This window comes from Xenopus tropicalis, chromosome 7 (genome assembly GCF_000004195.4).
Source record: "Xenopus tropicalis strain Nigerian chromosome 7, UCB_Xtro_10.0, whole genome shotgun sequence".
NCBI lineage: Eukaryota > Metazoa > Chordata > Amphibia > Anura > Pipidae > Xenopus > Xenopus tropicalis.
This window is the reverse complement of record NC_030683.2, coordinates 9082956-9092571: the sequence shown is the minus strand read 5'-3', so window position 1 is coordinate 9092571 and position 9616 is coordinate 9082956. Positions and strand designations below refer to the sequence as shown.

General features: G+C 45.1%; 1 protein-coding gene across 1 annotated transcript in view; it reads right to left on the bottom strand.

The window, feature by feature from the left end:
* The window catches only part of cep250 (centrosomal protein 250), a 31943-nt gene continuing 22327 nt past the window's right edge, over positions 1 to 9616 (bottom strand). Inside the window, exons 14-18 of the mRNA XM_004915785.4 lie at positions 2971 to 9039; positions 2616 to 2750; positions 2427 to 2516; positions 2277 to 2327; positions 1 to 1100 (exon numbers count right to left, since the gene is read on the bottom strand). Of these exons, the coding sequence (XP_004915842.2) occupies positions 882 to 1100; positions 2277 to 2327; positions 2427 to 2516; positions 2616 to 2750; positions 2971 to 9039 (6564 nt within the window). The 3' untranslated portion in view covers positions 1 to 881. The remainder of the gene's footprint in view (positions 1101 to 2276; positions 2328 to 2426; positions 2517 to 2615; positions 2751 to 2970; positions 9040 to 9616) is intronic.

Below are 9616 nucleotides of genomic sequence, written 5' to 3'. Positions count from 1 at the left end.
CCCGCACAGCATTCACACATGGAGCTCTGCCCCGCGCAGCATTCACACATGTAGCTCTGCCCCCGCACAGCATTCACACATGGAGCTCTGCCCCCGCCAGCATTCACACATGTAGCTCTGCCCGCGCAGCATTCACACATGTAGCTCTGCCCCCGCACAGCATTCACACATGTAGCTCTGCCCCCGCGCAGCATTCACACATGTAGCTCTGCCCCCGCGCAGCATTCACACATGTAGCTCTGCCCCCGCGCAGCATTCACACATGTAGCTCTGCCCCCGCACAGCATTCACACATGTAGCTCTGCCCCCGCACAACATTCACACATGTAGCTCTGCCCCCGCACAGCATTCACACATGTAGCTCTGCCCCCGCGCAGCATTCACACATGTAGCTCTGCCCCCGCACAGCATTCACACATGTAGCTCTGCCCCCGCACAGCATTCACACATGTAGCTCTGCCCCCGCGCAGCATTCACACATGTAGCTCTGCCCCCGCACAGCATTCACACATGGAGCTCTGCCCCCGCGCAGCATTCACACATGTAGCTCTGCCCCTGCACAACATTCACACATATAGCTCTGCCCCTGCACAACATTCACACATGTAGCTCTGCCCCCTGCGCAGCATTCACACATGTAACTAAGATAGATAGGGGGCAGTTACTATAGCAACTAGATTGCTGATGTTTTGCACTATATCATGTCTCTGTAACACAATACTCCTTTATCACTGCACCAAATAAACCAATCACTGTGCCACGCGCCTCTCTGGAACCGTAACCAATACACCGCTGTGGCGCAGTAACAAACTGCCCTTCTCTGTACAGCAACGCAGTTACACTAACACATCTAGTTCTTTCCCACAGACACAGGGGCCCAGTCAGGCAGAGGGAAGGGCAAGACTGTGGTTCAGGGTATCATCCAGTCGGACGGTTTCTCTCTCCAGGATTTCTGGCCGGGGATCACTAGCCACAGCGGCCAGTGATTCCGTAAGATCGTTGCGTAGGTTCATAATGTCATCATTGGTCCGAGAGCAGCGATGTATATATTGTGAGCGCAGTTCTTGTTCCGCCTGCAGCTGTGACTTTAACAGGGACACCTGTAAGGATATTAGCCCAAACCTCCATCAGCAATTCCATGTGTAGCCACAGCAGCCACCATTATCCTACTCCCTTCCCCATATCATAGCCCCCATTGCACCTCCCATACAGCTGATATCAATCTCCTGCAAACCTATACACTACTGAACTCTATGGAACTGCCTTATAAACCCCCAGCACCCTGCCAGCCCCTCCTACATGCCTGCTGCACCCTTCCTAAATGCCCTATAACCTTAAGGTGGCCATACATGGGAAGATTTGCTCATTTGGCCAAGCGCTAAAGGTGGGCGATATTGGGCTAATTAGATAGTTTGGCCCTAGAGCAACGAATTACAGTGATGGCATGGGCACCGTCGGGCCGAGGGCCACATCAACGAGCAGACGTGATCCCAATATCAAACCTGACCGATCGAGATGTAGCCAGTTTTAGGCCAGATATCGGTCGGATAGGCCTATCGGGGGCGCCCATACACGGCAGGTAAGCCGCCAAGGACAAGAATTGTCTGAAATCTGCCCATGTATGGGCACCTTTACACTCCCTAATGCAGGGGTAGCCGGACTCTGTCCAGTCCGACGCGTAATATGGAAGTGCGGCGTGAATGTGTATGTACATGACGCAGCATACTTACGTATTCACGCAGCACTTTCGCATCCCCGGCTTGATCGCGGTCCACCAGGAATCCACGGGGGGATCGACTGGTGGACCGCAATCGATGTATTGGCCACCCCTGCCCTAATGCCTTGTTACACCCTACCCACAAACTCACTAAACCCTCCCTATACACCCTCTAGATTATCCTGCGACTTTTCTGAGACAATTTGCAATCTGTCTTTATTTTTTATTATTAGTGTTTTTTTTAGTTATTTCACTTTGTATTCAGCAGCTCTCCAGTTTGGAGTTTCAGCAGCTATCTGGTTGCTAGGGTCCAAAATGACCTTAGCAACCAGGGAGCGGTCTGAATGAGAGGCTGGTATATGAATAGGAGACAACCTGAATAGAAAGCCCCATTTGAAAGCTGCAAAGAGTCAAATAGTTCAAAAACTATAAAAAATAAATAATGAAGACCAATTGAAAAGTTGCTTAGAACAGATAATTCTATAACATGCTGAAAGTATTGGTTTTTCTAAAGACACCCCGAGCGGCAGCCATGGTTTCTCTAGTCTATTTCACTCACCTGTTTCTGCAAGTCTAACAAGCTTAGTGTTGATGTAGCGCCCCCTAGATCCTGCAGAAAACAGAAAAACACATCAATCTAATATATAAGCGGCAGAAAATCTGGGGGTTTATTACAGCCCAGCACCCTTGGGTATTGCCACAGACTCACCTGCAGTGGCTGGATGACCACCGAGCTCTGAGGGGACATCATGGTCAGACTGCGCACTTCCCTGCGGAGATTTCTCCTCTCGCTCTCCACCTGAGGGCAGATCAAGGGTGAAGCTTCCCGGGCAGAACAAACCCACATACATACAGACAGACAGCTAGACAGACAGACAGATCAGTTGCAAACACTCACTCTTTGCAGGGTCTGGCTCAGCTGCAGGGTTTGGATTTCCAGCGCGGTTTTCTCATTCTCCAGTCTTGCAACTGCCCCTTGTAGAACTTCCAGTCTTTCCTGTAAACTGCCCCGAGCAGCGGCCGGGGTATGGAGCTAGGTAAGACAGGTAAAGACGTATCAGGCATGCCCATCTAATGCATTATGGTCTGTAATGAAGACCCCTTTTGCCCTTGTACCCTATCAATATCATATGATTGGAGTAATGGATCGAATGGGACAAAGGCCCCTGCATGCAATTCTCCGGACCCCAATACAATTTGCTATGATTGTTGCCACAGTTACATGGAGCCATTGCCTGTACACTCACACTCACCTGTTTGGCCCTGTATTTGGATTCCAGTTCCCGTGCTTTTTCCCTCCAGGCAATCTCCTCTGACTCTGTGTGTCTCAGTGCCATTTCTGTTCTCCTGAGCCTGTGTTTCAGCCGTTCCTCCCTCTGCTTTCCCTCCTTGTTTTCTTTCTGAAGGGTCTCGATCTTCTGCTGCAAATCTCCCAGGCTCTCCCATTCTCTACGATAGGTACCGCTTTCCTCCATTTCTGCACCAACCCTGTTTATTGACCTGTGTCTCCCTCGTTCCTGCTCCTTTCTTGGCTTCCCTTTATCCACTTCTTGGTGGTTTCTCTTGTCTCTTATCTCAATGTCCAACTTAGTTGTTCCTAAAGATCCACTCTCTTTGTTTGAGTCTCTTTCATGAGATATCAATGACTGACCAAGTTTCTCTAAATCTTCCCCGAGAACTCTATTTTCTGCCTGTCTTTCAAAAGTTCCACTACTCTTTTTTTCCAGAACCAGGGAAAGTTCTGTTATCTCACTCCTTAATAATTCATTCTGCTTTGTTTCTTTGTCCCCTTGTAGAACCCTAAACAGTTCTAGTAGTTTCCTCAGCAGTGAAACACTTTCTTCTTCTTCTTTGATTTGTTTTACTTCTCTCCTTTTCAAATCTCGGGATATTTCTATGATCCTCTCTCCCAAAGCCATTCTTTCTTTCTCACTATCACTTATCTGCTGCTCTTTCTGAGTCAGAGTGTGTGCAAGTTGTGCTATATTACCCTCAAGGACAGCACTTTCTGTCTTTCTTCTCTGTTTTTCATCTGGAGTCTTGGGAAGTTCCGTCAGCGTTCTACCTACCGCGTGCCTGTCTTTCTCATCCTGTAAATCCCCTTTCTCCTGCATTTCCTGTGCCTGGGCAAGTTCAAGTTGCACTAACTGGTTTCTCAGAGCTTCCACTTCAATTTTACTTTGTTTTGCTCCTTCTTTCACCTCCTCCTCCTTTTCTATTAGAGCTTGCCAAAGTTGTTCTATCTTCTCTTTCAGACCTTTCATATCAAAACCAGCTAACTCTGCATCTCTATCCTTTTCCACCAGAGCCTGGGAAAGTGATTCCACCCTCTGCTTCAGTTCTTCTTTCTCGCGTTCACTTTGTCTTTGTTCCTCGTTTAACTCCCTTTCCTTATTAATCAGGACCAGTCTGAGTTCTCCTACCTTCTCTCTTGTAGCTTTCAGCTCTGTTCCTGTCAACTCCACTTCTGTTTCCTTCTCTTTCAGAGACTGACAAAGTGATGTTAGCTTTAATTTCACTTCTTCTTTCTCTTGCTCTCCTTCTTTTATCTCTTTTTCCTTTTTAACAAGATTTTGTGCAAGTTCTCCTATCTTCTCCCTTAGGCTCACCAGCTCTTGTCCAACATCCCTCTCCTTCTGCAGCAAAGCCTGTGAAAGCTCGGCCACTTTCTGTCTCAGAGTCTCACTTTCTTTCACACTTTGTCTGCCCTCCGCTGCTTTCTCTTGCTCCTTTTCTATGAGGGCCTTTCCAGTTTCTCCTATCTTCTCTCTCAAAGAGTTCATCTCCTGTTCTATCATTTCAGAGTTTCTCTGCTTCTCTAACAATGCCTGTGAAAGCTCGGCCACTTTCTGTCTCAGAGTTTCCTTTTCTTTCACACTTTGTCTTGCCTCTGCTTTCTCTTGCTCCTTTTCTATGAGGGCCTTTCCAGATTCTCCTATCTTTTCTCTCAAAGTGTTCATCTCCTGTTCTATCATTTCAGAGTTTCTCTGCTTCTCTAACAAAGCCTGTGAAAGTTCCGACACTTTCTGGTTTAGTTTTTTCCTTTCCTTCTTCTCTTCTTCACACTCTTTTACCTTCAGTTTCAAAGTCTTCCCAAGTAAATCAAGTTTGTCTGTCAAGTCTTTGTCTTCACCCTCAATTATTCTCTCATCCAGGGACAGGAAAAGCTCAGAAATCTGGTTCTTTAGAACTTCTTTCTCCATCCTCTCCTTTTCTTTCTCCAAAAGGGCATTTTCAAACATTTCCAACCTTCCTTTCAGAGATTTGACTTCCAATTGCTTCTCTTCTTCCTGGAGAGTTTTGTTTATTAGAGTTTCAGAGAGTTCTGTAACTTTTAACCTTAAAGCTTTTATCTCTTTCCTACTCTGTCTCTCCTCTTCTTTTATTTCTTTTTCGTTTTCTAACTGAAATTGTCTGAGATCTCGTATCTGAATAGTAAGATCTTCCCTCTTTCCTTTTGTTAATTCAACTTCACTTTCCTTCTCTAATAAAGCCTGTGAGAGGTGTTCTACTTTCTGACTCAGAGCCTCCTTTTCCTTCTCATTCTGTACTTCCTTTTCTATATGTTCTTGCTCTTTATTTTTCAGGGTTTGTTTGAGTTCTTCTCCCTTCCTTCTCAGGGCTGCAACTTCTTCTTGCAATGTGTCTGCCTCTCTTTCCTTCTCTAATAAAGCCTGTGAGAGGTGTTCTACTTTCAGACTCAGAGCCTCCCTTTCTTTCTCATTCTGTACTTCCTTTTCTATTTTGTCTTGCTCTTTATCTCTCAGGGTTTGTTTGAGTTCTTCTCCCTTCCTTCTCAGGGCTGTCACTTCGTCTTGCAAAATGTCTGCCTCTCTTTCCTTCTCCAATAACGCCTGCGACAGATCTTTTACTTTCTTACTTAGAGACTCATTTTCTTTCTCTTTCTGTGTATCTGCTTCACATTTCTCTTGCTCTTTATCCCTTAGGGCTTGTCCGAGTTCTTCTCTCTTCCTTCTCACAGCTGCCATTTCCTCTTGTAGTGTTTCTCCCTCTCTGTCCTTCTGTAATAGGGCCAGAGAAAGGTCTTTTACTTGTCGTCTCAGAGTTCCTATTTCTGACCTATCTACTTCCAACTGCTTTGTATTCTCTCTGACAGCTTTCCCAAGTCTCTCAGTTAGATCTTTGCCTTCAGAATCCTCAGGAACCTCCTCAATCACAGCCTGGGAAAGTTCTGAAATCAGCTTATCTAGCGTTTGTCTCTCTTTCTCCTGTTTCTCTGTCTCAATCTCCTTCTCTAAAAGGGCCTGGCTAGTTATTTCCAATCTTCCTTTCAGAGCTTTCACTTGCCCTTCCATCTCCTCTTTGTGGATGTTTTTGGTCATTAGTGTTTCAGAGAGTTCCAATATTTTTTGCTGAAGAGCACAAATCTGTTTCTCATGCTGTTTCCCTTCCTCTCTTAACTCGCTGTCTTTTTCTGCCAGAGCCTGTCTCAGCTTGTTCAAATCAACTCTCAGGTGATCCAGCTCTCCTTGTCTTACTTCTGCTGCCATCCTTTCCTCTTCCAGAGCCTGTAAAAGGCCTGTCGCTTTGTGTCGCAGGGCCTCCTTCTCGTTCTCACTTCGCCTTTGCTCCTCTGCTTTATCTTCCTCCTTTTCTATAAGAGTTTGCCTGAGTTCCACAGTCTTCCTTCTCAGAGCCTTCAGCTCCTCTTCTGCATCTCTCTCTTTATTAATGATATCCTGTGAGAGTTCATTTACTCTTTGCCGGAGCATTTCTTTCTCTCTGTGATCGTCCATATGCCGCCTCTCTTTCTCTTTGAGGGCTTTTCCAAACAACTCAGCTCTCTGTATCAGAGTATCCCCTTCTCTACTGCCCTCAGGTACTTCTCCAAGTAAAGCCCAGGAATGGTCTGTTATGAGATTATGGAACATTTGCCTCTCAACCCTTGATTTCTCTGCACTCTCTTCCAGGGCATGTTCAAGCTCTTCTAGTCTCCCTTTCAGTGCTCGTACCTCTATTTCTCTCTCCTCCTGTTGTATTTCTTTGCTCATTATGGCTTCAGAAAGCTCCGTCACCCTCTGTCTGAGAGAGCTGATCTCTTTCTCACTCTGTCTTCTCTCATCCTCTGCACGTTTTTCTTTATCACTCAAGGCCATTTCACAAGATTCTATTTCTCTTTTTAAAGATTTTATCTGCTCTAAAGTTTCCAACTCTATTGTATCTCTCATTGTGAGAGCCGCCGAGAGCTCCGATACCCTAACCTTCAGTGCACTAGTGTCTTTCTCAGCATGTTGTTTTATGCGTTCGGTTCCAATTTCATTCTCTGTCAATGTCTGAGAAAGTTCCTTTAGTCTTTCTTGTAGGAACTTGATGTCTTTTTCTCTGTGCTCCTCAGCTTGGGTGAGTTCCGATACTTTTTGCTCTAGAGCCATATTCTCCCTCTGAAGTTCACTATTCTTTTTATGTGCTATCTCTTTCTCTTCTAAATGCTGGGTAAGGGAATCTAATTGCTCTTGAAGAAGGTCACTGTCCCTTTTAGTCTGTCTCTCCAGGAGTTCTGCTTCTCGTTCTTTCTTACTTAAAGCCTGGGAAAGCTCTGAAATTTTATCTAGAAGACCCTTCAGTTCTGTCTCTTTTTGTCTCTCAGCTGATTCTCTTTGGGATTCCCACTGATCACTGATGTGTTTCACCAAATCCTTCTCCCTCTGTACGCTCTCTTGCAGTATCTTGATGTCTCTCTCTCTCTCCTCTACAATTAACCTATGCTGAATTAACGTACTCTCTTTTTGTCTCTCAGCTGATTCTCTTTGGGATTCCCACTGATCACTTATGTGTTTCACCATATCCCTCTCCCTCTGTACGCTCTCTTGCAGTATCTTGATATCTCTCTCTCTCTCCTCTACAATTAACCTATGCTGAATTAACGTACTCTCTTTTTGTCTCTCAGATGATTCTCTTTGGGATTCCCACTGATCACTTATGTGTTTCACCATATCCTTCTCCCTCTGTACGCTTTCTTGCAGTATTTTGATGTCTCTCTCTCTCTCCTCAACAATTAACATATGCTGAAGTAACGTACTCTCTTTTTGTCTCTGCAATTCATTCATGATCTCCTGCAAGGATGTCAGTTGGTCTTCTTTCTCCTCTAGAGCATTGCTCTTTTTCTCCCGAATTAGGAGTGCTTCTTCTTTTTCTTTCTGCAGACTCCGAATTGTCTCTTTCTGTAATTGAATCTCACTGTCTCTCTCTGCCAAATGTATATTTTGGGACCCAAGAAAACCAAGAGCAGCCTCTTTTTCCTCCTGGCACTTTTGCAGAGCCTCTTTCAGTGTCGCCACTTCCTTATTCCTGTCTTCGATGGTCTGGCTTTGGATATCTAAAGTGCAAAGGGCTATCTCCCTCTCCCGAGCTGCCTCTTTTAAATGCCTGATCTCTTGGTCTCTTCCCTCTAGAGCTAGAATCTGGTTATGCACAGAGTTAAGAGCACTTGTTTTTTCCTCCTCACACTCCTTCAACCTCTGTTTTAATGTCTCAAGAAAAGTGTCTTTTTCTCGTAAGATGATGGTTTGAGACTCTATCTCCTTCAAGGCATTCTCCATTTTAAACTGATGCTCTTTTTCGGCCTCTTTCATTTTACTGATTTCTCTGCCCTTCTCGCTCAAAGTAATGCGACTGCTCTCCTCTGCTTTCATAGCAGTCTCCCTATCTTTCTCGCACTCTCTGATCTGCTCTGTTAGAGTGGCCACTTGGGAATCAGTTTCACTGGTGACCTTTCTATAATGCTCTAATGCATTACCAGCAGCTTCATTTTCCTGCTGGGCCCTCTGAATATTTTCTTTCAAAGACCTAATTTCACGCTCTCGCTCCTGTACAGTCAGGTTTAGTTGTGCTAGAGAAGTTAAAGCTGTCTCCTTCGCCTCACTGCACACTTGGACAGTCTCTCTCAGCTCTACAATTTGCTTGTCCTTCTCCTCTATAGTGCGAGCATTGCGCTGTGTGATTGCCAGGGCGCTTTCTTTCTCTTCCTGGCAGCTCCTGTTGGCCTGTTTTAAGATCTCAATTTCACGACTCAGCTCTTGTTTCATTAGAGTCTGGTGCTCTAGGTTGTACAGAGCAGTCTCTTTCTCGGTTTGGCTGTCTTGCAGACTGTGTGTGAGATCTGAGACCTCTGTCTCAAGCAGTTTGAGAGAGGCAGTTGCTGCTTCAAGTTGCTGACGAAGATTCCCAGCCATTTCTTGCTCTTTTCCCAGCGACCCTTGCAGAGTTCTCTGAACGTCCCTTTCTCTCTCTGCTTGCCTCTCCGCCGCTTGTCTTTGGGATCTTTCCACATTCAGATTATCTGCCACGATTTCTAATTCATTCTGCAATGAGATTTACTTGTTACTTATGGATGATACTCCAGTAACTCTGCCCCCAAACTGCAGGCATTGCACCCACAATCCATAATAAATAAATGGTTCATCAGAGCAGAATAACATTTCTGATGAGCAAAAGGGGTGGTTCACCTTTAAATTAACCTTTAATATGATGTAAGCATTGATATTCTGAGCCCATTTGCAACTGATTTTCATTTTTTATAGTTTTTCAGTTATTTAGCTTTTTGTTCAGCAGCTCTCCAGTTTGGAATGTCAGTAGCTATCTGGTTGCTAGGGTCTTGTTTAACCTAGCAACCAGGCAATGGGTTAAATGAAAGACAGGAATAGGAATAGGACTAGGACAGGGCCTGGAAAGAACGATAAGTTGAAAAAAGTGAAAATATTAATTAGGGATACCCCAAACCCCGGATTCAGTTAGCATTTGGAAAGGGTTAAATAGTCAGGGGAAAAAATTCTTTTTAACCCCTTCCGATCCTAATTGGCATGGTTAATTAGGATTCGGTTCGGGATACAGCAGAATCAGTCAGGGTGGGTTCGGCCCATCCCTAATATTAATACATTT